At 35.1% G+C, this 27,281-nt stretch overlaps 3 protein-coding genes across 3 annotated transcripts in view; 1 reads left to right on the top strand and 2 right to left on the bottom strand.

The window, feature by feature from the left end:
• The window catches only part of LOC136800311 (ras-related protein Rab-6B-like), a 197,105-nt gene extending 190,187 nt beyond the window's left edge, over window positions 1-6,918 (bottom strand). The window contains exon 1 of the mRNA XM_067056941.1: window positions 6,900-6,918. The gene's annotated coding sequence lies outside the window, so the exon portion shown is untranslated. The remainder of the gene's footprint in view (window positions 1-6,899) is intronic.
• A 4,906-nt stretch (window positions 6,919-11,824) lies between these two features.
• LOC136800116 (histamine H2 receptor-like) lies at window positions 11,825-12,523 on the bottom strand. Its single transcript, XM_067056726.1, has one exon. It carries the CDS (start codon window positions 12,521-12,523, stop codon window positions 11,825-11,827), a length of 699 nt encoding a protein of 232 aa, XP_066912827.1.
• Window positions 12,524-12,623: 100 nt separating this feature from the next.
• LOC136800115 (signal recognition particle receptor subunit alpha homolog) lies at window positions 12,624-26,715 on the top strand. Its single transcript, XM_067056725.1, has 13 exons — window positions 12,624-12,761; window positions 13,547-13,630; window positions 14,015-14,324; window positions 15,017-15,239; window positions 15,778-15,934; window positions 16,360-16,472; window positions 16,929-17,035; window positions 17,484-17,570; window positions 17,937-18,109; window positions 19,049-19,259; window positions 20,057-20,142; window positions 21,743-21,919; window positions 25,124-26,715. Exons 1-13 carry the CDS (start codon window positions 12,624-12,626, stop codon window positions 25,250-25,252), a joined length of 1,995 nt encoding a protein of 664 aa, XP_066912826.1. The 3' UTR covers window positions 25,253-26,715.
• Window positions 26,716-27,281: the final 566 nt, after the last annotated feature.

Here is a 27,281-nt window from a genome sequence, read left to right as displayed (position 1 = left end):
ACATTCCAACAACTTCCATCGAAATGATCTATCACAGCTCAGTTTACCATTTTTAGCGCGGTCCGAGGATTGAGCCAAGAACGCTCCCCGAGCTCCTGAAAGGGTGGAAAACTTCAATCTGTCAATCATTTTCTCAAGCGAAGAGTACGCGAAGCGATTCTAGCTTTACGATAGTGCCGCGGATCATCAATAGATAGTATTCAATTATCATTATCCCTTTATTTTCATTCCTAGAACTTTTGCAAGAAAAAGGAAAAATAGAAAAGTTGTATTTTTTACTGCTCTATTCACATACTGAATTTGAAAGATCTTCTATGTGGCGTTTTTTTGCAAACTTCAAAAAACTGATTTTTGTCCGGCCTTTGCGGGACTTTGGCTTAAGTGCTTGAGTGCAGCATAGGGTACAAAGTCCAAATATGCGTTTCCGGTAATTTTTGTATGAAGAGTTAGGTCTATACTGATTTGAGGGCTATGCATGAGCCGTCCACTACTACTGATGCAAGTTACCCGATCTCATGGTATTGAATCCAGACTGGAAATTGTGGCTTGTGCGTCGGATATCTCCGGCGTAGATTTGAGGTTTGAGATCTGCTATCTTCAACTTTTCCCAGTTAAGTTGGCGCCAGCTCCGTCATAACATTTCCCTCCTTTCCAGACTGGTATTGAATCCACCCGAGGTCCCAGTGGTTACCGTAATGAGCCCGATAAGGTCTTTTTTCTGACGTGATTGGGGTCTTAGGGGTCACTCACATATTGATTCTTCACACGACTAACGTCAAATTGACGCTAATTTGAAAACCCCCAACCCCCACCTCTTAACGTCAAAGTTTAAAAATGATCAAAAATCGATGAAACTCTCTCCTTCACTTTCATCGTTGTTTCTTCAGCCATTTTTAATTTTGCTACGGCTTGCTCAATTTACATTTTAATAATAATGGAGATAATTTCCTAACTTCTTTTCGGAAAGTTGCCGGAATTAATTTTCTCCATAATCATAATCAACAAAATTTATTAAGGGTCGCGCGGATTGTCTAAACCACGAGACATAAACATCGGGTCGTTTGTTTTGGTTAAAATTGTTCTATGTTATGAAATAGGGAAGCAAACAAACATTTAGGTATATAAAATGAGGAAAAGAAATATGGAAAGTAACATTTATCACGGAATAAACATCTCAAAAATCGATATTTCTGGTGAAATTTCTTAGCGTCACAGACTCTAACCCGTCAATTTGACGTTAGTCGTGGGAAGAATCGATATGTGAGTGCCCCTTTGAGTCCCGTGTATACAACCAAAACCCAATCAAAACAAAAGAATCCTCTGGGTCGAGCACTACCCCATTTTTAAAACACCAGTCAGTCTATTGAGACAGGGGGCAGGGATGTGAAATACTGAGGAATTTAATCTTTCATAGATAAAAGTCGACATCATGCAAATTCAATATTCAGAGGTACTGTACAATAACCATACCCAGTTAGAAATATTGTATCAAGTTATATCATTATTCACGCAAAAATTTAAAATTTTAAGTTCTAAAATGATAATAAAACTATCAATGGGATAAAATCCAAAAGATCAATATAAAGTAAAAGCAGAGAAAAGAACTGAAATTTAAGAAGATTCCTACAATTCCTTCAACCAGGGTTTGCCTCCAGAATCAAGTAAAACCTCTAAATTTTGTTTTTCCCAAAGTTGTGAGATCTATATGGGCAGACACAGATTTTGACATTTTGCAAGTCATTTTCATTTCCAACAATATTTATAAAATCTTTTTTCATACAATCATATGAAAGTTATAAAGTTTCCTCAATATAGTTTACTTCCTCGGCCATCAAATGCCGTATTGTATATTTATAACAGCAAGCAACCAGAGCCCACATATTTATTTTCGAGCAGCCAAGTCAAGATTTCAAGAACAACGGCAAACAATCAAATCTCTTTTCCACTGAATAATTTGAAATTGGATAAATTCAAAGGTTCGAAAGTTTCTGTGTTTTCACTGCGCGAGTCAATGCAGCGACTTCTTTAAAAGGGAGCACCATTAAGAGTGAGCACCATATGTGTTTTTTGAACGCCTTGGCCGCGTGCTGGTTTTCCGAACCAATCAGCTTTCTGATATGGGGCGGGAGGAAAGAAGCCAAAAATGCACAAGAACAACAGAATCTCTTTTTGTCTGCCCTGACACCTGATTACCGGCGCTGTAGAGTGATTCTTTTTCTCAACGAAGCCATCCTAATTATGCAATCTACCAAAACGATATTCTAATGCCTCTTACCTGGACAGAAACATCTGGGATCTGAATACTAATCCACATTTAGCAGATGGGAATTAAATTTTCGTTTTTGTCTTGCGCTCCCCTGGGTATATAGAATTTAAAGACATACATACATGCACACGATAGCAAAACTGCTTTGCTCATGTATATTCGCTTCACAACTAACGGCCTTGAAATTAACACAAATTTTATTGCTTTTTCAAGGACACCACGGCTGGTTTTGATTAAAGGGGTTTTTTATTACTGTAAGACAAAATTTTTCAATTTGTGTTAATAAAATGACTAGTAATATAATTAATATTCGTGGTTTTGCATGTGGTCTCAGTGGTCTTGGACGGTTTTTCTTACAATCTTTTCAATAACTTTGGTTACATGTGATGTAAGAGCAACAGGGCGGTAGTTTTCTGGTAATCCTTGAGTTCCTTTTCTAAATATTGGGGTGATGTAACTTGTTTTAAGTATCTTTGGGGTGAATCCTTTATCGAGGATATTCTGCCATATCAGCTTGAGTGGTTTTGCAAGCTGTGACTTGCTTTCAAGGAGAAATATAGCTGGAAAGCCATCTGGACCAGTAGCTGAGTTAGGAGAGAGGGTTTGTATTTCTCTAATGAAATCTTCCTCTGTGAAGTCAACATAATCAAGTTTCTAGGTCGCTTGTGAAGGGCTGAGATTGGGGTTGTTATATTGGGGTTTTGGTGGTGTAAATACAGATGTATATTGGTCTTGAAGTATATTGGCCATCTGAAGATTGTTGTCTGTTAGCTTATTTGTAGTAGGATCCAATAACGGTCAAACTTTAGGTTTGGTTTGAGAAAATCTTTTTGCATAAGAGAAGAAGAACTTGGGGTTCACTTTGATTTTTGAGATTGCATCTAGCTCTTGATTTTGCCTTTCGTTTGTATAACTGGTTTGCAATTTTAGCTCAATATCGATCAGTTTTGACTTTGTGTCCTTGTTGGGCTTTCTTTTCTTCAGTTTCTTTCTTTTTCGCATAAGAATACGACGATCGCGTGGAACAATCTTTTTCTTTAATGGCTTTCGAAGTGGAATGCTGTTTGTGGTGATAACGCCAATGCATTTCTTGATGAATACATTATATTGCTCATCAGGGTTAAGAGTCAGAAGTTTTTAAAATATTGTCCCAATCAATATTATCCAAAGTTTTATTAATTTTTTCCCAATCTATTTTTTCACTGTAAAAGTTGAATTTGTCAAAATCATTGTTAAATTTTTTTTCTGAATCAGTAGTTAATGTCGTCTTGTTAAAGGATAAGTGTGTAACAACCTCAATGTTGAAGTGATCTGAATATATAGTAGGTGTTGTTTGGTAGTTAAAAATCATGTCTGTATTATTTGTCAAAAGAAAATCTAAAATATTTCCGTTAGTGTGCGTGGGTTTATTTACAATTTGAGAGAGGTTGAACTGGAGTGAGAAATCGTCCAAAATTTTTAAGAGTGATCTATTACAGCTCACTGTCAGGTATATACTGTTGATTTGATAGTGTATGTGGAATATTAAAATCACTGCAAATGTAAAGGGCAGGACAGCAACCATTGATTGTTTCAATCTTTGATACTATTGATGTTATCAGCTCTGTGAATTCTGGTGCGTCTGATTTGTGGTTTGGGTTTGTTGGCTGTCCGTACAAGATGCCAATTATAATGTTGAGATCTTTTGAGTAAAGAAAAGTCCTTCATTAACACCATTTGAAAATTCAAGTAGGGGCTTGAACAAAGGAAAGATGTCATCCCTCAGGTAGAAGGCAACAACACCACTGTATCGACCTTGTTTGGCTTTTGCACGATCACGGTCCTTTCTATGTAGAGTGTAGCTTTCAATTTCCAGTTCTCCAGCTTTGTGGTTAGATGATAGCCAAGTTTCTGTTAATCCGATAAAAAGGTGATTTTCAATTGTCACAATATCTCTGATATGAGGAACACAAGATTGTGTAGTTTGAGGACATAGATCCTGTATGTTCAAGAAAGCAAAAGTCGTCAGTGCAGGTGAGCTGCTGGTTGGTGTATTGGGGGAAGGTTTTCCTGTAGTAGATGTTTGTTGTGTAGCCTGGATATTTCTTGTGTTTGGTGGAACGTTTTGGAGAGAAGGGTGTGTCGTGGTGGTTTGAGACTTTCGTTGATGAACAAGATCATTTGTAGACGAAAGTTGTCCAGGACTTTGAGAAAATCCAAGGAATCATTTGTTTCACCTTGATTCTTTGTTTGAGGTTCTGGTCTTTTTTGCATTCCTTTGACATGAGCAAAAGTGCAATGGGTGTTGAAGCATGTACCGCTTTTGATTGAAGAGGAGCACATTCTTGGGTGGAATTCGGAGCAATTAGTTCCAGCATTACATCCCCTTGGGCCCTTGTTTCCGTACTTCATGAGTTTGGTGCAAGCTTTTGGGTGGTTGTATTGGCAGTTTTTACCTCAAATACTGTGCATGCATTTACCTTTAACATAAAATCGGTAGGTTTAGGGTGTTTTCAGTGTCTGGCTTGGATCTTTAGATTTGTCAGATGCTTGAGGGGCCCCTGCAGATTCTGATGTGAGCTTTGTATAGTTCTCAAGTTCTCTAAGAAATCTTTTTTTTATGAAATCTGTTCTTCCTAGATCAGCATCGTCAAGGTTTCTGCTTGATTTTGGATCATTGTTGAGAATAATAGTTGGTGTAAGTGGTATTCGTGACATTGAGCAGTCCTTTGAAATTGCAGGGAGGGACCTTCGCCGTTGCCGTTGAGAGGGTAATGAAGTGGCTGAAGAGAGGTCAGCAATACTTTTGGTAGGTGAGGGTGCAGGTGTTTGTTTAGGAGAGATCATGACATTTGTGGTGTCAGGTGTTGTGATTGTTTGTGAAGGTGTTTTGGAGTTGCTTTTGACATTATTGACGCTGGTATTTGAAGCTTTGGTTTTTTTTGTGTGGAAAGTGGATTGTATTTTCCTGACACTGTTGACAAAGATAAATCATACCAGGTATTTAATACATCATATCTCTCATTACTTCATCTTGATCAATCAAGTTCATGCTCTTTAACAATTTTAGATAGCACGGTTGGTGGACTCCTTGTCCGCAAGAGCTGCATTTTAGGAGTGAGCTGTCATGTATTTTAATTCTGTATGACTGGTTGCATATTTGGCATATATCTGGAAAATAGCTCTGTATAACCACACATAATTTTTCAATTGCTTCGTCTTAATATTGTCATCTTATTATAATCATCTTGTTCATAATATTGATGGTTTTCGACAGGAAATTCAATGTTTTCATAATGGGATCCTTTCGGCATGATTTCAATGATTTTATGTTGTCTTTTGTTGGCTTTTCTGGATCTTAAAGTCTGATGCAGTTTCTAATGGTTTTATTGTTGTCCTCTTCCGCTAGTTTAGCAAGTACCTGCTTCCAACTGTTGATGAGCTCAACTGATACCACATTCTCTGTAGTATATTGAGAGTTTTTTCGATTCGGCATGGCTGCAAGCAAACAGCACATGGTGTCACCCCCCCCCCCCCACTTTAAGTGGGGGTACCTTTACTCAATTTCTCAATTTTCAACCAAACCCTTCGTTTTTACTACTTTTTCTTTCTTGTGTCCTTTCTCCAGTGAAGGAGATTAAAATTCAACGATTTTTTTGTTTTTGTTTTTTTTTTATAAATAGAAATTTGTAGTTTGCCCACGGACGTGGAGTGGTTCAATTTGAATAAATAAATAAATAACGATATTGCATTTTTGCTGACCAAGCGATTCTATCATAACAAACATGGTAGCTTGAAGTTGTTATGTTTTTTTATAACTTGCGAAAATCTTTTGGATGCAGTTCCATATACGTTATTTGATTGTATGTAATTTAGTATATTTTTTAATTTGTTTTCATATTAATAATTTTCACCTATTTTGGAGATTTGTTTCTTCATGTGGATTTGTGGGAAAAGACATGTCTTACTCTTGTGTGTTCTTTGAATACTTTCAACAACTGACACAAAATTATCATTACAGAGAATAGAATGCAAAAAAAGAAATTCTTCTAATCGGCTACGTAATAAAAGGGGGTACCTAAAAAACATAATTTAATGGGTTACCAAATCCTGGGGGCTACCTAAGAATCCAAACAACTTTGGGGGTACCTAAATCGTTGGGGGTACCTAATTTTATTGGGGGTACCTGAAGCCTGGAGGACCCTATGCAGCACCAAACCAGAGACTGGGTAGGTACTTAACTTAGTAACTTCAGCAGAAGTTGTAGTTCGTTGCCAACGGGGTACTAGTTGAACGATTAGTTGGAAGACAAAAACAGATAATTCAGGATAAATGATACCTGATCAGCTGCACATGGGAAACCATTCACTGTCATGTGCAGCTGCCCCTCAGGATTTAGCAAAAGGCCTGGGTGACCAGCCACAGGACCCTTTTTGATAACGGAAAGGGTGGTAGAAGTATATAAAAAGTAAAGTTATACCTCAATTGTCCAGGGCTAACCTGTAGTGTGAAAGCTTAAGTGTGGTCTTCAGTCTTTAAAACAAGCATAAGTTGGTTGTGTTATCAGTTATATCCAATGATAATCAATGTTGATATCTCGTTTTATTAATTGTTTTGTTTTTCTTCTTGTTCTTTCTTTTTTATTTATTTTCCTTAGACTCAAATTTAGAGTAATTGTTGTTTGTTTTTAATGTGAAGTGTTATGTTTGAAAAGAAAACTTTAACGATGTAGTCATCATTAAAAATCTAATTAGCATGCTTTCAATGAAGATATCCAAATCAAATCAACATTTTGCACGCGAGGAAATCTTTAGTAAACCTTTTTTACCGTGAACCTGCGTGAACCGAAAATGATGAAATGAACCTTGTTTCCTTTCAAATTCAATGCGACCGCCATACTGGCCATCACGGTGATTGAAATGAAATTTTTTTGATATTCATGACGTAATTTTTCTAGAGAAAGAGCCCGGTTTTTACAAGTAGTAGTAATGGTCCATGAAAAAAAATTGTAAAAAATAAACCCGTAATTTGAGCCCTAAATTGGTGAAAGGAATGGGAAGAAATCTTTTTTTTTTCAATTGCATGAAATAGTTAAAATTGCTATTATTTGCTATTATATATTTCTCTCTTCATAGCTAGGATTTCGTAATAAATCTTTTGAATAGAGCCCAAGTTTCTGTTCTATTGTATTAAATTTAAAGCGTAAATTGTATTATTTTTATAAAAATATTAATATTTTGACACCTTATGGCTCGTGTCTTATCGTGTAATTCATTTGCGTAAAATTTCTTCTTTTGTTAATCTTTAACTAAAGTAAATTCCTTCAACCTCGTGTTTATCTAAAAATATTTCCTTTACTTCGATAGTTTCTTTATATATACAGTTTAAAATACAAAGTGCACAACATTATTTTATGAATAAGAATTTTCTTAAAGTCAAAGAAGTGAACGAAAAAAAATTTACTTACCTGAAATCATTTTATCCGTCTTTCTTCTTTTCTTCAAATTCTTTTCTGTTCTTGATCTTGATGTTGAAATTTTATGCGAAAAAAATGCTTAAATGCAATACATAAAATTTTTATTTACCAAAACCCACGAATTTTTTTCATGGACCCACGAATTTTTTTCAGGACCCACGAATTTTTTTTCTGGACCCACGAATTTTTTTCATGGACCCACGAATTTTTTTCATGGACCCACGAATTTTTTTACGCGACCCACGAATTTTTTTTCTGGACCCACGAATTTTTTTACGAGACCCACGAATTTTTTTCATGAACCCACGAATTTTTTTCATGGACCCACGAATTTTTTTCCGACCCACGAAGGCACGCAACCCACGCAATTTATCACACTCACAATACTTTAAGTTTCATGTTTCCAATCGTCAGTTGTAAACTAAATGTTGAACAAAATTCTCTTCCTATTCATACATCGTATAATAATTAGAGTAATTAACAAGGGAATCAATACGTGTCGTAAAATTTGAAAAAGAAATTCTATTGGGAAATAAAAAGTTAATCTTTTGATTTATAATTTGCCAATACATATTTGTTAATATGGCGGCACTTCGCAATAATTTCTGATCTTTTGTTTAAGAGTTCCCTTTTGTTTTTATAGCTTTGAATTTTTTTCATGGACCCACGAATTTTTTTCATGGACCCACGAATTTTTTTTGTGGACCCACGAATTTTTTTTCAGAACCCACGAATTTTTTTCATGGACCCACGAATTTTTTTCCGACCCACGAAGGCACGCACCCACGCAATTTATCACACTCAAGTATTGTAAAAAGCAAGTTTGGTTATTTTTCTTTCTTGATAGAAAACATTATATCATGAATATCATGAATTGGGAGTCATATGTGCGTGGTGCAGCCTCTTAGCGCCTAGAGCGTTGTTTGTGATAAATAAGGAAACAGGGAAACCCAGTGTAGCTGGAACCTCGATATTCCAGGATTAGAAAAAGCTATACCTGTTATCTTTTATCTTTACAGAATCAACAACAAACATCGATAAATTACACACATTTCCACAGAAACTTTTGAGATTATCTGCCATTTTATGACTTTCATGAAGCCGTTCCAAAATTAACCAATTGGGTTATGTTTCGGAATTCCTATGGGAGTTCTTTTATGAGAGTTGTAAAATAGCCAAGTCGGCAAAAAAACTTTTCCCGGTGGTTTGAGGAAAAAACAGAACTGCTATCATTTGTTTTTTATTCAACCATATATTTGAATTTGCGCTCAAAAATATTTAAATAAATAAGTTAGTAATTGCCCCGCAGGGGCTTTTGTTGCTTCACGTAGCGGACTTGCTCGCCAGAAAAATATTCATGTTGTTTCTTCAGATTTTTTTTCGTGATATTTTTTTAACTTTCGTGCATTTTACACAGAGCATTTGTGCAAGCGAGAAATCGAAAGTCCCGTTTGCACTGCCAGCCATACAGCTTTAAAGGTTTCACACACCCTCGACCCAGGGGTTTCACAAACAACAAACAGCACACAAGATTTTTGCTTGGTGGTTAATAACTTTTTAAAGTAGTTGCTCAAGACTAGAACTGGATTTAGTTGAGGGACATTGTTTGCTACTGAATGAATAACTATCAAACTACTGATATTGGATCAAACCTTATACGATTGTCAGAATATAATGGACAGATGGATGACATCTTCAATGTACAATGACAGTGTCACACAGTCTGACAAAACGATGGATTATGGAGTATTTGATGCTATTTTGTGAATAATTTTTTACGCCAATACGCAAGTACTCGAACAGTACTTCGATGTGTATGTACGCCAGAGATTTTCAGCCCTAGTTACCTGGATTCCAGACTGGGACAAAACATTTCAAGCTTCTAAGAAAAGCTTATTATTACACACGCTATTGGAGTAATTTCAATTTGAATTGTTTTGTCACATATTATGAACAGACTCGAACACTCTCTCTACTAATACCACTACTGCACACTGTACCGTGTTGATGTTAAACGAACGTAGGAGCGTACTTTGCTCAAATCAAAATAAAACTGAACAAACTTTTTGACTTTTTAGAACCAGACGTCCAATAGAATACAAACACAATGTTGTACCCACCTGTGAAGTGAAAAGTTTTTAACCATGTTGACGGTGGTTACAACGGGACACGGTACGTCTGAAATAACAGTCATTTCGTTGAAGAATCTCCGCTTTCTTAGTTGCCAGGGAAGTGGAAGTGGATTACAGCGATAGAAAAAAATTGTGTACAGTGGCGGATTAGATGATGTTTTAATATTTTCATGGTGACCAATTTTCGCTTAAGGACCCTTTTCAGATTTTCTTAGGATTTTATTTTATGGTCTTTTGTAAATAAGAACAGAGGCTGTGAAATCCGGCAAATTTAATCCCTGAAAATTAATACCTAACCTTTATTAAAATTATCTGATTCAACTGCCAATTTTGAGAGCAACTACCTTAAAGGAAGAAATTTTGGTGGAAAGAAAATTTGGCGGATTTGGCCAGAATCCACCAAATTAAGTTCCCGCCAAAATTTCTTTTTTCCGCCATCCGCCAAATTCAATTCCTGCCAAATTAAACTTTTTGAAAATATGAACTTTTTGAAAATATGATCTTTTTTAAGGTGTTTTTGCCTTTTTTTGCTGTTTCTACGCCATTTTAAGGATAAATTTTTCCTTTGCCAAATTAAATTCCCGCCAAATTTAGTTTTTTCGTCCATCCGCCAAATTAAATTCAATCTAAAAAACTTTTTCGGCCATCTGCCAAATTAAATTCCCGCCAAAATTTCTTCCTTTAAGGTATCAAATTTATATCTTTAGCTAGTAACCATGAAGAAATTTTATTCAAGCTAACTGAAAACTTTTTGCAGAAACACGTATAAACATTGTTAAAGTTTTTCAGATAATTTTCAGTAACCTTGATACAAATAAATTATATCTACAGTATGCCACCAGTCCAAAGTTACTTACTTTTTAAATGTCAAATCAAATGAATGAAATTGTATTCAATTTCATTTTGGAATTCACCTTTAATCTGCATTATGTATTCTTTATGGGAAGGGAGCACTTTCAGTTTCACAGTATACATTCTTATGTTTGGGTTTTCAAAAGATTTTTATCTGGTGATTGAAGAAAATCAACTTTGATATCATTCTAGTTCTTAAACATGTTGCAAAAACTTGTACAGTAATGGTTTTAATTCAGGTCACTTTGCATCAGAAAGTGTAGATTTAACATGTTTTTTTTGGATTAACACTTTCGTTATGTATGGATCTTATTGAGGAAATTTTAACCGCATAGGCTCGTGTTTCTTAACTTTAAACAGCTCTAGTAACATTGAGCACTTTTTTATGAAGACTCATTTCACCAATTTATAGTATGATTATGATTCCCTTGCTCTCTTCATGGCTAAGTTCCTCTGGGCTAATATTATTTAATATACTATTTGTATCTCTCAGAAAATAAATGGCAATAAATTTTTTTCTTTTTTTTTCTTTTCATTATTTTACCTATTTAATTCAAATCAAAAGATTTGAAAGTGAGAAATTTTTAAGACAAAAATGGCAATAATAAATTTATTTGGTTGAGGTTTTGAGGAAGGGTCTGTCAAGTGACAAAGTCCAGCCTAAAACAGGTGTTTAGCAAGGTGACATCTCTGACAGTAAGTTGTCAAATATTGTTTTTAAAAACCATGAATTTATGGAATGATTTTATTTTTGTTTCATAAATGCTTTGTTAGTTTGCAATGGCTTTATTGTTCAGGAAATTGTTGATCTTTTAAGTTTTACATCATCAAAAAATTCTTTGTAAAAACCTAACTTATATGACAAGAATCTTCTGTGCCAAATTTCATTCAAAAAGACGAACTAGATCAAAAAGTTAAGGGAAAATACAAAAAAGCCTCCTGTAGTTCTGAACTCCCCCTAAAAGCCTAGAATGAATAGGGCTAAATCTGAGTGAGAAATTTAGCCAGATCACCAAGCTTTTAAAAATTAGAATCTACTTGGAGATTAGACAGTGTCTTCCAGCAAGCATAAATTCTTCAGTTTTATGCAAGGATCGTTTTAGTGAATTTTGAGTGAAATTAAACCTGCACTTCATTTTTTACATTCAAGTTGTTCGATCTTTTCTGATTCAATGTATGGTCTTGTGTTGTTCTTTTACATCTCATTTGAGTAAAAAGTCTTTTACAAGCCACTTTAAATTCTCGGTCTTGCCAAATGTATATCAGTGGATTCAAACAAGAGTTGGAGGTCACAAAAAACATTGTCACCCAAAATGTATAGATCTCTGATTCTATAGGAACCAAAATAATTTTCCTCATTGTCAAGAAAGTGAAAACACTATAAGCCATAGATAACATAACAATAACAAGATACACAAGGATCAGTGTCAATGCTTTCTTTGCCAAATTAGATTGGCGTCTTTGACTCTTCATTTCCCTGCTGGAGAAACTTTCAACACGTCTTTGACTGTCATGTGCAGTCTTCCAAATGTAATAGTAAAATACACAAATAAGCATAGTTGTTCCAATGAGGTATATTGGAGTTGCTATATAATAAACTGTTATATCTATTTCTGCGGCAACACAGAGTGGCAAGTCCAGTAACCAAAATAAAGTCATAATCGAAGTCACTCTTTTTTTTGAAAGAATTGCAAGATAGTTTTGGGGTTTTGTTATATTTATGTATCTATCAAATGCAATGAGCATTATCGAAAATGTTGAACAACTCAATACCCAAATGTTCATGAAACCATTTATGAAATTGACCCATGAAGTCATTCTAGAATCTTCTTGGTCTAAAGGTATATTAATTCTCCAGATCAACAAAGGTAGAACAATAAATCCGATAAGACAATCACTGAGAACTAAGGATTTCAAAATGGTGTTTGGTGTTGATTGTTGCAATTTTCTACAGAGTACATTAAGACAAAATGTGTTTGCCAGGGCTGCCACTAGAGCTGAAATACAAAATAATATGCTGAATATGATTTTGGCAGCAGGTGGAATTGAGCTTAGAGTCAACTCGCAAGCATACATGTCAACTTCAGGTCCAGTCTCGCTTCTGAAGAGTTTACAACTGTCTTTTGAGAAAAATTGTTATTTCTTTTCTATCTATATTTCAAACAAGTCAATTTAGAATTATAATTTCCTCTATTTTTAAAGCTTGTTTTTGCTTTGTGTTCCTCTTTCTTTTCTCACTTTTCGTTAATTTTCATCAATTCTTTGAAATTGATTCTCTCTTTTTCCTGTAATAATGCAATAATGGATAACCATTATGATTAATAGCTCAATAAATAGAGCACTTCTTCCCAGTTTGTCACAAAAAATAGAAATCTTCATCAATCGTATGCAATCAAGTTGGATTATCTTCATCTTTAAATCTTGATTTGGTGATGAAACTTAATTACCAAAAAGAGAATTATTGATTACAAGTCTGGAAAAATCGACTATAATGTCAATTTTTATTGCTGTTTCACTTGGCCATGTTCCTCTCTTTAATTTCATTTTTTCCCATATTCAATGACCTGAAATACGTAGGGCACCTTTTGGGGGAATTTGGAAAAAATTATAAAAATTTTGAGAACATTTTGAAATTTCAGTCCCATTCAGGGTCATTTTTTAAAAAACGAGCCCCCGTAGGGACCATTTTTCGAGCTTCAGCAGCACACCTCGTCGGTGTTAAAATATTGAAAACCTGGTCTAGCCTTACCTGGTCTGATGATGATTGAAAACTTTGTAGTGAACAGTGTTTGTATTGACCTGTATTGATTATCAATTTTCTTGAATTTTTTTTGTTTTTAGGAACGAAGTGGCAGTGGTTCCTTCAATCACAATCAATTGGCCATCAAATATAAACTTGATAATGAGTTTGAATTGGTCTTTGTGGTAAGAAGTCTTTCCTTCTACATCGTCTCATTTTATCAACTTCCTACAGTAACTCTTACAAGCTTCTTTAAATAGGTGGGGCTTAAAACTTTAATTTTGATTATATTTTCGTTTTACCCAAATTTTTGTTTGTCAACCCACTGAACTCTAAAATGAATATATGAATGGTCGTCCCCTTAGCGATTTTGGCCGAAATAATGGACATTTTCAGCTCTAAAAGATTTCACTGTACCTCTCAAAATCGATACACAGAGCTGTGAACTTTGTTGTTTATTCTTGCTTTCACAGCCTTCACAGAAAAATTTCTACACGATGCTGTATCCATACTAGACAGCATGAAAGTTCAGTAGTTATTTCTTCTAATCTATTCTTTTATTTATTTAGGTTGGGTACCAAAACATACTCCAACTCTCCTATATCGACAAATTCCTAAGTGATATTCAATTACAATTCCGAGACCGATACAAAAACAGATTGATACTCAATGATTTCTACGGTGAATTTGACTTCAATGAAACATTCACCAACATTCTAATGGAAAACGAGCACAGTAGCAGGGTACAAAAAAGAGAAATGAAGACGTTTGAAACGTCAAATAAAGCTAACAAAATTAGGATGCAACGTGGAACGTTGGAATTATCAAACACTTCTAAAAAAGATGACAAAAAATCGAAATCAAAAGACGATGGTGCGGGTGAGTTGGTTTTAACATTGGGGATATTACCATCCTTACTGATCGACTAGGGTTGCCACTGAGGTTTTGTAAAACCCTACGTGGAAATCACCTTTTTTTTTATTCTTTTAAAATTTGCAAGAAAGTGACTCTGAACGAGACTAAATTCTGAACTTTTTCTCAAAATTATTGACAAAAAAGTCGCCCTCGTATTGGCTGACTTTTCAAACTTGGGTTTATTTGCGACCCTATCTAGGACCTGGCAGAGATGAAAAAGGTACCCTTTCCATCGGCACATTCCCGTACCTCTTTTTGTCTATTACCCAACCTCCATATTTTGTATTCTTTTGTATCCCCATTTTTATAAAACTCAACAATTGTTGGATTTTGTTATTGCAACATTCGTTTATTCTAAACAATTTTTTTCACAAACCCAGAAAGTGTATCAATAAGGGCAAGTTTTGTCTAAGTTTGTCAATCTCTTGAAGCTTCATGTTGGATAGCTAAGATTGACCTAAAAATTTGGTGTATTTGACATATAAAGGACAAATATGAGCATTCTATACAATTTAGTCAAGTACTCCTAAATGCTCTGAAAACTATTTTCTCATTCTGTATTTTCTTATTCAGATCGTTTAATACCACGCACTAAATCAAGTTTGCATATATTCTTATATTATTCAGAAAACCAATATCTTACTTTTGAACCTTAGGTACACCAAAGTCTCCGAAAGGTAAAACTGCACCTAAATCCCCTACACCCAAAGAATCACCAAGTCCAGCCAGGCCATCATCCCCAGTCACTGAACAACCCCAAACCAACGGCGAGGTGGTCAATGGCACTATGGAATTGACAGAAGACCAAATCATCGAACAAAAACGCGCTCTTTTGATGAAAGGAATGTTGAGAAAGAAAAAGCCAGCTAAGCCAGACTCGTAAGTTTTTTAAACATCTTTTGCTGACCTATGCTGCAACAGATTTGTGAAATAATCAAACATGTTGATTACCAATCATTTTTCAGGGTAAAGCTAAATAGTAAAGTAAGTATGTGACCGCCGTCTAGGACGTTCGAAGGCTCCCTTTTCTCTAACTGTCTACCCGAAGGTAGGAAAGGATACCACTCTTTCTCCCTGGATTGCTCCACTAACCCTTGATCCTTCTCTTAATTGCTGAGCATCAAGCAAATAGTCATCAAGTACCAGCAAGTACACTTTGCGCTCCGTAGCTAGCCGTAAAGTTAAATAAGTCATTAAGGGTTTTTTTAGACTTGCATCATTTATAACATTTTCGATCATTTGTGTGTCGTTCAAACAGAGATTGTTTTTCTGAAAAGCCAGCATACCCCAAAAGTAAATAAAAAATCAAGAGTAATTAATTTAGATTCTAAACAACCCAGCTATCTACTGAAAAGTGCCTTCGATTTAACCCAATATGATATATGATCATTAAGTGACTCCATTTCCATTTTATCAGGAAAAACGCTTCACCACGTTCAGACAAAAAGAAAGGAAAAACAGATCGCAGGTGGAACGGTGGCAATGTGGACGCTGCTACGTTAGATTACAGCAGTGCTGGAAACAGTAGTGCTTCTATGACTAATGGTGACAGTGATCTGGTCACTGAAAAAGAGGTAAGTTGCCACAAAAAGAATGGGTGGAGTTGCCACCAAAGCGATGGGTGGAGTTGCCATCGAGAAATGGGCTGAGTTTCCATCAAAGAGTTGATAAAGTTTACCAGGGGATGGGTGGATTTCTACCGAGGAATGGGTGGAGTTGCCACCGAGGGATGAATGAGCGGAGTCTACCTGGAGGAAATGACGTAAAAGTCTCCTGTTTATGAGAAAATGAATACAAAGACTTTGAACAGCTCAGAGAACAATCCTACATGGTAAACTACAATTCAGTCTCCTCACACTTTAAGTTTTGAATTTAAAAGAATACAATGGAAAGCTCAGTGAACTAGGACTCCAGACTGTCTTTCGTTTATTTTCACGGGTTCTACGACCAACTGGCTCGACTACATTGAACTGAACTTGAACTTTTTTTCCCCTTATAGAAACTTATGGTTGGACAGATGGAAGGAGATTTGAAATCGATCGATGTTGGTGATGATGTGGAAGACATCGGTTATGAAAATGAAGATGAGAAGAAGAATAACTCCTCTGCCAAGTATGCTTTATAAGTCCAATTGATTTACTGATTTACTCTGAGGTGCCTAATAAACCCTCTCCCGATTGTTAACTTTTCCAATTTCTTTTCAAACCCCCTCGGACCTTATTAGCCCCCCCCCCGTTTATTTTTGAAAATATTTTCAGCTATCAAAAAATATTTTGCTCTAAAATTTCTCTGGTTTTAGTCATTAATTACTAATCACCCTATTTTTGAGGTATTTAGAGGTCAATTCTCCCGGCAGTTGGGACTACCCCCCCCAGCGCTCTATCTAAAAAATTAAATGTATTAAATAAAATGTATCTTGTACTTTTACGACGATACAGTAGTTATGAATTTTATTAGGCTGCCCTTTTCACCATTATAGATTTAATTTTCAACTCTTTACGAGTTTATTTCGAGTAACAGTACTTCAACCACGATGAACTAAATATAGAATTCATTTTATTTTTCTAGCTCTGGTGGGAGTGTTTTTTCATTCTTCAAAGGACTTGCCGGTCAAAAAGCTATCACCCCAGAAGCTATTGCTCCTGTTTTGGAAAAGATGAAAGAACATTTGATCTGTAAGATTGTTGCGTTTTTCTATAAAATACTCTCACCAGAATATTGTCTTGGGGAATCCATACACCTTTTTATAATTAGGTTTAAATTTGCAAAATTTTAAGAATTTTTTACAATCATACTGTTTTAAATTCTTTTCTTCAGTTAAAATTTTTGTTTTCCATTTTTGACCATGGATATAAATCAGGCTTCACCATTCTCGGGTTTTTCACATATGAAATTTTTAATGTTGTTTCTTTCCTCTTTTTTACACGTTTGAGACAGTACTTTTAAAAGGGAAGGAATATTTGACCATTAAAATGGTCTTAGTGTCTCTAACGCTCCAGCACTTCCAATTTGGATGACAAGCCAATGCCATAATAGCTCTTTTGCGGTTCAATTCGAATGTGCTTGACATTCGAATTATGACGTAAACTAACTGTAATTTCCCATTTTTCTTCATATTTTCAGCCAAGAACGTCGCAGCAGATATTGCTTCTAAATTATGCAATTCGGTTTCTGCTAAATTAGAAGGAAAAGTATTGGGTACTTTTACTGGTAAGATTCATACGTTAGAAGTCTTTGTATTGATTTTGCATTGGCAATGGGTTTTAATGTCACTCCTGTTCGGTAAATTCGACCCAATCCCTTTGTGGTATTAAACGTTATAATAGGAGAACTTTCACTTTATTTTTTACTTCAACAGGGTGTCGTATTTGGCTGATAGATGACGTTTTTAAATGAATAATAACATTATGGAGTTTTGCTATCATAGAAGTATGAAACCTTTGAACTATTCATGGAAACATGGTAAACAAAAACCACAAAACAAAAAGACATGACAGATCCCAACAAATATCTAGAATGAATATCCACAAAAAGGCTATCAGCTTTGTAATGATGAAATATATTGTTTAATCTCAGGTGTGGCATCTGCAGTACGATCCAGTATGCAAGAATCCTTGGTACAAATCCTCTCACCTAAGAAACGTGTCGACATCCTCCGTGACGTGATGGAAGCCAAACGAAAAGGGAAACCGTACACCATTGTTTTTTGCGGTGTCAACGGTGTGGGAAAATCCACTAACCTTGCTAAGGTAATATGCACTGCACTGCATTACAGGCTTTGAGCCTCCATTCATGATATGCATCACTGGAGAGTCTTCTAAGAACTTTTAAAATTGTCCACCCAATACGTCACTTAAACAATTGAAAAAGTGACGTATTAGGTGGAAGTTCTCACTTAATAATAACGTGAATTATATGGATATTGTGTATGATATCTATAATCTGTTTTGATGCCAAAGCACTGACGGCTGGTTCTGGTTTACTAATCGTCTAACGTCGGAAAGTCGATTACACGCTTGTTTTTTATAAGAGCCAGCAAAAATTGTGGCTGAGCCTGAGATTGTTCTTAATTTTCTATTGTTCCAAACAATAAAGCTATTGTTCTGAGGCTCTAAATCTGAGGCAAGTGTTTTTGTAAAATGGTTCTTATAATAAAAAAGGGTATAGTAGCGATTATCTGTGTTTTTCAGCGACGGAGACGGTTAGCTTTTGATTTGTCTACATCCTGATTGCTCATACTAATACTAGGACGACGGTAAACAAGCGATTTTACCGTCCTCAATTTTACAGGTCAAAACTGCGGGCTATTCCAAATCGCTTCAGACTTTTAATAAGTTTCTATAAAAACGAGGCAAACAAGAAAGTTCATGAATGTTGAAAAGAGAGTTTAAAAATGATACACTATTTATGATAGTTTATTTTGTAGAGGTCAATAAACCTGTGAAATACACATTAACTTCGTTCGACAATATTATATATATGCTTCCGATTCCGATTCCGATTCCGATTGGTCAAGCACTCTTCTGATAAATGAGAGTTCAACTCAACAAAAAGTTAAGATGTGTAATATCTGTCATTGTAGAAAAAGAAAAGTATTGATATATAAATAACTCAAACTGATAAAAACGAAAAAAGTGAAGAATATTTTTGTTAATTATATATCCATAAATATTGTTCATATTCATTAGATTTGTTTCTGGCTGATGGAGAACAATCACCGTGTCATGATAGCGGCTTGCGATACATTCCGATCGGGAGCTGTGGAACAATTACGTACACACCAGTGCCGATTGAAAGCTCTTCACCCTAAAGGTGAAAAGGAACCTGAAAAAGTAATGCTCTACGATAAAGGTTACGGCAAAGATGCGGCAGCCGTCTCAATGGAAGCAATTAATCTAGGTATGGTCTACTTTTCGATCGTTATTCGTTATCCCTATTCTCAGAATAAATAAAAAACAAGTACATAGTAATGAAACAAAAATCTAAACATTATGGTCTTAACATTATACAGAGGTACACTTTTTTTAAGAACAAACTATACAGGAACTTAAGGCTTCGATGGCTAAAATATTAGGAAAAATCTAAAAACATTTCAAGGCTTTGTGGACTCGAAAATACCCAAGTTTCTTAGAAATTGCACAAAATTACTCACAAACTTGTTAAAATAAGAAGATTTTTAGGCTTAAAACACGTGTATTTATGTAACATGTATTGGTATTATTCAAATCTGGAGAACTAGAACCCAGTCTCCATGTGGCATTAATAATAACGAATGTGGATGGCTTCGAAAAATCAAGAATTGTTTTCACGAACGGCCACTATTAACTTAAAACAAGAACAGTAACAAAAATGAACAGGAAGATTGAATAAATTATTAAAGAATTAAGTGAAAAAATGTTTTCTCGCTTCTCTTGAATGTAACAAGCACCTCACCAAAAATCGGGATTTTTCATTCCGTTAATTGCGTAGAAAGAACGCGAATGACGTCTACATATAGTATAGGCTGCTCTTGAATGACACTATCGATCGATTTAGCATCGCGGCATTCCCTCGGTAGATTATGCCAGATATGAATTGTAGAGCTTGCGAAAGTTTTTCCTTCAAATTTGTTTCTGTTTTGCCGTATTATCAAATTACTTTGTTTGGGATGATGGATATATTGTTTTACATATTTCATATTTTCTTTCTCCTTTTAGCACGTGACTTGAACTTTGACGTTGTATTGGTGGATACAGCAGGACGTATGCAAGATAATGAACCGCTCATGAGGTCACTTGCTAAGGTAATTTCTCTCAATAAATACCATCCCGGGGAGGGGTTGGGGTTACTTGGGTTGGGGGAAGTTGAGAATGTGCGTGCTGTTCTTCCAAACCCTAACCCAGGTCACCCATTTTTTGCCTAAGTACATCCTCTTGATACCATGCTGTATTACAGTTTTTTACGTGATCACATTTGCAAACCCAAGTATTTTGAAACGGAATGTATTTAATCATTTGTTGAAATTCTAATTGATGCACCTTTGGCTAATAATAATTTTCGGTAATTATTTTTAATTATTTTCAAAACCAGCGGTTCATACGGGATAGTCAATGGAAAGTTCCGACCAATACATGTTTTTTATAAGCATACACAAATCCAAAAGCTGGCTCGGAAATGCTTAGATCGAGAGATTTACAAAGCTGAAAAATGCTTTGAGGGATGCTTATATCCACAGCAAAATTTTAGAGAAATTTCGAAAAATCCAGCCAAAAACAAACAAATTCTGAAAATGAAGGCTCAAAGTAATGTTTAGCATATGCTTTAGCCTATATATGCTTATAAGTGCAATGCTTATAAAAAAAACATGTATTCTGGAATTGATACAGCTTAGCAAAATTGATGCTTACAGCACCTCGTCCCCGTGTTTCCCAGGCTATATCTACGTTACTGATGGACGCCAGAGAATATTAACTGGCCCTATCAGTAAGCATCAATAAGCTGATAATACGCAGGGAACGAGGTTGTGAACAAACCTTTCGGCAGAATTTGCTTTTCTCAATCACTTTCAAATATTTTAAAAGCGGTTATATTATTCTTAGTTTGAAGTCTAGGCTGTTATTTTTCTTCTCGACCAAGTCGACTATCAGCCAGCCAGTAGCGTTCTCAGGGATGTCGGAAAATTTGTTTAGGATAGCGCGATTTTCTTACGAAGTAATTATCTTTTAATGTTATGAATAGATAATTATTTTGTCATAAGATCTCCTCTCCTTCACAAATTTTCCGATACCCCTGAGAAGTGTTTCTGGCACAACTTGTCTTGGAGCTCATGGGACCTCTCATATCGCCCGCCGTTTGTGTTTTCAAAGGCCCGTTTAATGACTGATATTTTAGGTCAATTTTGCGCAGTAGTCTAATCACTGTGTAGCCGAGTGAGCAGTCTGGTTTCGATTTCTGGAGATGGCATTTATCATCTAACTCTCACTGTGTATATACAGTCCATGACCTCAGCCAACTCAGCTCTCTATTCGATTTAGGCTTTTCCAATGAGTACCACTAAACACTTCTGCAATAATTAATGGGTCAATCAACAGTCTTCCAAAACCAGGTTGCATTGTGTTAGCTTCACCACAAGTGAATGGAGACTTTTTTTATAAACTTCCCGGGTTTAGCCAATACCGAGTTTATGTATCGGAAGATATCGAGGGCGACGACGGTAAATGAAATCGATACAAAACAAAGTCGATAGTTGAGCAAGGTGGACGGTGATTTTGGAGACATGTCAACTATCGTTTCCCCCGATTATCTAGAATACATAAACTCGCGAATGTAGCTTCTGTAAACAGAATTTCCAAATTGATTGATTGAATAATGTGAATAATAATTTATCATATTTTCATCCACAGCTGATCAAAATCAATGAACCAGACTTGGTTTTATTTGTCGGTGAAGCACTGGTAGGCAATGATGGTGTTGATCAGCTCCGGAAATTCAACCAAGCACTAGCTGACCATTCTGATGTCAACAATCCACATTTAATTGACGGTATTGTTTTGACCAAGTTTGACACCATTGATGATAAGGTCAGTCATTTTCTCTTTCTTCTTTTTTTTTTTTGATCCACTATTTCCAAAACTATCGGTTTTGGAATATACGTTACATGAACCTATTAACTTTTAAGCAGTGCCTTTGGATTGCGAGCTGTAGCGTAGTGGCAGGGGAGGCAAAGGGGACAACGCCACCACCTACCCCCACCCACCCAGCGGTCGATAATGGGGGCGCTAAAAAGAAGTTGACTATATCAGGGATATTGTTCTTAGAGGAAAAAGTGTCAAATGTAAAGTGATATCTCCTCTAAAAAACATACTTATTACACTCTAGAGTGATAAAATCTCGTGACGATATTTCCTTCTTTTGTCTAACCCTCAGGACTTACATTCCTGAAGCAGATACTCAAAGAAATATAACTCTAGTCAGTTTGTAGTGTATTGTGTCATAAAATGTGGAAGTTTTTAGAATGACAGAATGGAATAGTGATTTACCATCTTAAAAGTTGACAATTGAATAATGTTTACATAGTCATAATATATAGTCTTTGACGTCACTCTAACACAAACAATACTAAGATAGCAAGTGCTTTTTTGTTGTTGCACCTTTTTTTATAAGCAACCAGGTTGCTTAGGCTCGAGCCCTGAAATTAGCCAAATCCTTTCTTCACTATTTCATAAAGTAAAAGATATTTTAGATAATAATCTAAGAATGGCAAACGATAGCCATGAACCAAATAAGCATAAATATAATATAATATCAGGGGTGGTCAAAGCAAATTTTTTCAGAAAATGAGCTAGAATGCTAAGCAACCCCAGCCCTGACACGAAAATCGGAGTTGCTTATAAAAAAATGTGTAACAGACCAACAGTCGATACAGTAAGCACTCTCTTTTGAGAACAATACACGCCTCTAGATTGGTGCCAGAAAGTTTGTTCAGATAATGTAGATAATGATTTCTGACTCGTATGATAACATTATTTGCAAAACAATCACAGATGAGTTAAAAGGCAGCAGGGCAGAATATTCTAGAATTCTTGACATGATGATAAAAAAGAATTTATCCTTACATTTTCTTACAATAATTGTACAATAATAAACTGCCGTTATAAAGCGTTTTGACCTTTGGCATACCTCTTTCAAAACAATGGTTTCGATTTCTCAAATAACGTCTTGTCGTCTTGTTTATGTTTCTCAATGAAATATACTTGAAGAAAAATATTGCACGTTGATAGTATATATAGTTAACGTTAGACAACATGGATTGGGTAAGATTTTCTTCGCTGAGCTTTTTCAGCAAGGCCCTTTTCCATTTAAGTGCTGCGGTGGAGTCTCTTTAACTCGAACAAGTTCTTTGGTCCTTTTAGTTGACAATGCCTCATAAATCTTACTCCATACCTCGAGATTTGTGTTCTCTGTGCGTCTTCGAGTTATGGAGTCTCCACTGTTATGTAGAAATGGGCAATTTTCTAACTCTTATTTTTTATCCCTGTTAGAATTTGAATTCTGAGAATCTCATTTTTGTGTTAGAGGATGATAGTTATAAAATCATGCAGTATTTAGATTCTGTGTTGATGCTGAGCAAGGTTATTGTGACTTTCTTTAAAGCGATGCCTGCGGGTCTTTCAGTTATGTTATCAGTCCTTAATCAGCAGTTTGATCCTTTTTCATTGGTAGAATAGATTTGTAGGTATACACGTTTTTTTTTGTAAGAACAAACTATATAAGAACATAAGGCTTCGATAGCCAAAATGTTAAGAACAAGTTGGAACATTTTAAGGCTTTGTGGACTCAAAAACACCATTTTTCTTAGGATAATGGTAAAAGATACCCACAAAATGGTCAAAGTAAGAACATGTTAAGAACATTTTTAGGCTTAAAAATGAAAAAGTTAAGAACATCTGTAGGCTTCAAAAAAATTGGATGTTCTTATTAAAAAAATGTGTAATCAACGACTTGGTGTAATGAAAAGAAAAAGTTCAGCATTATTTAGACAACTTATGTTTATACCAGTGCAAATGAAAAAAAAGGAAATATTTGACTGATGCAATTGATTTTCCAATATATTTCCTTGTTGCTTAGCCCCCATACCAATTATTCTTGACTAATTGTGAACGATGAAAGAATCAAAAAACATCAAAACCAATGATTTCGGCTTTTCGAAAGAGAAAAAAAGTCATTTTTTGCACACGAGTCCTTGTATATGACACAAATAAATGCTATATCTGAGGCTACGTATATTCATGACAAGACTGACAAGACAAAAGTAAACATTAACCTGTTTGTACAATAAAACTCGCTTTTTTTGTAAGCTCTTCAAAAAATATTTTTGTGTCAAAGTTATATTGTTGGGCATTTTGAATTGTATGTATATATGTACATGTCTTCACTGTTACTGGTCAATCTGTTGTATCTAATCCTTTCTGTCTGTCTGTCTGTCTGCCTGTTTTTCTACACTTTTTTATAAGAACATAAAATGTTTAAAGCCTTTTTTGTCTTAATTTTTTGAATTTTTACCCTAAAAACGTTCTTATTTTCATCACTTTGTGAGTATTTTTGTGCGATTTCAATTGGTTGTCACCAAGTCCTTGAAGGCTTTAAATGTTCTTAACTTGTTCTTAATATTTTGTTCTGATAAACGTGTATCATTTGTTTTACTAACACTTTTAAAACAGTATAAAGTACAAAGTGTGAGCGCTAGATTACAGACTCTTCAGAACCAGAATATCTGGCTACTTTAGCTAAGCTACTAGAAGATTAAAACTTTTGGTTCTTTAAAAAAAGTATTTAAAGTTAACAACAAATCAGTCAGAAGATTATAATCCTTTAAAAAGCCCCTCCCCCAGTCAATATATTTTTGGTACCCCGCTCCTAATAAAGAACCTAAAGACATGAAATTTTTTTGAGACCAACCCCCCCCCCCTAAGGCTGGGAAAAGATTTTGACATCCCCTAGAATCCTCCATCCCCCTAGTAGATGCTTTCTGACCACTTCCTTAGAAAAACTCTCCTACAACCCCAGCCCATCAAACGAGATCGTCTTAACTATATAATCTGATAAATAAAAATTGCAACTATAAAATCTGAAAAAAAGAAATCCCCTTCACTTAATAAGGGGTTCCATAAGTATGGGTAAGGAAAGGTACTAAGATTTTGCATTGCAAATCGCAAATTATGATAGTCATACTTTTGAAAAGTGCATTTTTTTGCAATGTTTTATTTTGTGAACCATTTATTCAGGTGGGTGCGTCCATTTCCATGACATATGAGACTGGTCAACCTATTGTTTTTGTTGGTACTGGTCAAACGTACACTGATTTAAGAAATCTCAATGTCAATGCTGTTGTTAAGGCTTTGTTGAAGTCTTAAAATTGCTTGCTGGCGTCGGTTAACTTTTTTGCCTAAAGTTTCTTTCGGCTGAAAATTTGTCTTGTGTTTTTAGTTTTGTTTCTAGTTTTTTTTGAACTCCTTTTTTTTTCTTTTCCTATAGCTTTTTTAAAAGTAACGTTTTTAGCTGAGAACTTTTGATAAAGCAAATTTATCTTTCCGACCACCTGGTTTTTGCTATTAGGATGTGGCTACTATTCAGCAAAACGTTACCTGACTCTCATAAACTAATTTCCCCCAGAACTATATAGAAAATAATAACGTTTGTAAATAGTTGAATTTTCTCGTTTTTTTTTTTTTTTTTACTGTGAGTGATCATTCGAATTCGAAAAAACTTAAAATGCAAGTCATGTACTACGATGCGAAGGGTGAGATTAAACAGAACATCTTAAACTTGACAGCAAACAGCCTAAATAATCCTTGACATGACACTAATGACCAAATAATGTCCCACTCCATTTTATATCCATTTCAGGGGGTGGACGAACATTTCCAGAGGGTTATCCGAGAAAAATTTCCAGGGGGTTTTGTTTCATTTTTCCAAGGGATTAAAAAGTTATTCTAAAATTTCCAGGTGGTAAAAGACTGATTTTAGTTCGTCCACCCTTACTTTAAGATATCAAATGTATGGTTTTTTAATGGAACAGCCCAATATTGACGCTAACTTTGTTGTGACAAAATTAATGACATTGTGACCAATCATCTTGTGACAATTTCACGTTGACTCTTATTCAAGTACTTCCCATTAAGTAACATGTCGAGCCTCTTTTTAGAGTAAGCAAACTTTTAAGAATAAATATCACGAGTGTTCATTTTGAATCGTTTGGTATAGTAGCAGCATATGGCTTATCGTAAGCGATCATTTATTTTTTCCCATTTTTATGGATAACAGTTGACTCTCGCTTATTCGAATTTGCACCTTTTCTACCGTAGCCGCTAATTGCCGCGTTGGCATTTTTTTGTCCGTTTAGCCACCCTAAAACCACCCCAGTCTTTTTCTCGCACATAAAGACAATAGAAAAAAGTGTAAAAAGAGGATTGGATCAAGTTTAGGGTGGTAAATTAAATTATAAACAATCGAAAAGGTGTATTTGTACTTTTGTAATTTGTAATTAATTGCTTGAATATGCGAGGGTCTAGTATCATCAGAAAGTCTAAATTTTTAATCTAGTTTTTATTTTACAATAAGCAATAATTATAAGCAGAGGGGATAATCTTTGGCTGGCTTTTCCCTGAAAAGTTGTCGTAGCCAACTTCCAAATTTATTGGTAATAATATTGAATTTTTTTTATTTATTATCTAACTAAAATTTTGAAAACTCAAGAAGGCATTTATATTTTGCCTACCGATTTTATATGTTAAAGACTAGCTACTAAGTTAGTTTTTGAGAGTAGGCTTTAGGGATTCTTAATCACCCTTTTGCAATCTCGAAAGAAAAAAGGTTTTAATGATTATTTTTTGTTTTGTTTTATTCTCCGTTTTTGTTTTCATTTTCATTTTCATTCTTTTCTTATTCTGTTTCTGTATACACTCTTTTTGGACCTACCCCGGTGGGGTGGAGGTCCTATAAATTAACCTTTGTCCGTTCGTCCGTTCGTTCGTTATTAGCTTTCCTCGTGATTGACTCATTAGTTTTTTCTGATTTTTTGCACAAAGATGTGTAACTATAAACCCTCGAATGTGACGGAGCCCGATTTTCGAAAAAAAAATTTTTGGGCAAATTTGGGCCAAAAAACGGCTAAAAAACGGGTTTTTTGGACTTTGTGAAAAATTGGATCATTAACTTTTTCTGATTTTTTGCATGAAAGTAGGGTACCATCATAGGTAAAAGATGGCTCAAGCTGATTTTTTCAAAAAAATTTTGTTGGCTCAAAAAACGCATGTTTATCTATAAGAATTACTATTAATAAGCATACATCAATGTTCTTAGTTAAATTACTCAATTTTTTTATTAGATAGATGTTTTTTTTTAGCTCATGAGGGCTTACTTTTGATGAATGTGTGTGTTTTG

This window comes from Clytia hemisphaerica, unplaced genomic scaffold (assembly GCF_902728285.1).
Source record: "Clytia hemisphaerica strain Z4C2 unplaced genomic scaffold, Clytia hemisphaerica genome assembly, whole genome shotgun sequence".
Taxonomy (NCBI): domain Eukaryota; kingdom Metazoa; phylum Cnidaria; class Hydrozoa; order Leptothecata; family Clytiidae; genus Clytia; species Clytia hemisphaerica.
Note: the sequence above shows the minus strand (reverse complement) of the source record. Positions and strands in the feature narration are given on the sequence as shown.

Bases quoted from the DNA above. Each gene is read 5' to 3' on its own strand.
- LOC136800115 (XM_067056725.1), top strand. From the start codon at position 12,624: ATGGTGTTTGGTGTTGATTGTTGCAATTTTCTACAGAGTACATTAAGA. The intron at 16,473-16,928 runs GTATGCTTTATA...TTATTTTTCTAG, and splicing joins AAGAATAACTCCTCTGCCAA to CTCTGGTGGGAGTGTTTTTT. The intron at 17,571-17,936 runs GTAAGATTCATA...GTTTAATCTCAG, and splicing joins AGTATTGGGTACTTTTACTG to GTGTGGCATCTGCAGTACGA.
- LOC136800116 (XM_067056726.1), bottom strand. From the start codon at position 12,523: ATGACTTCATGGGTCAATTTCATAAATGGTTTCATGAACATTTGGGTA.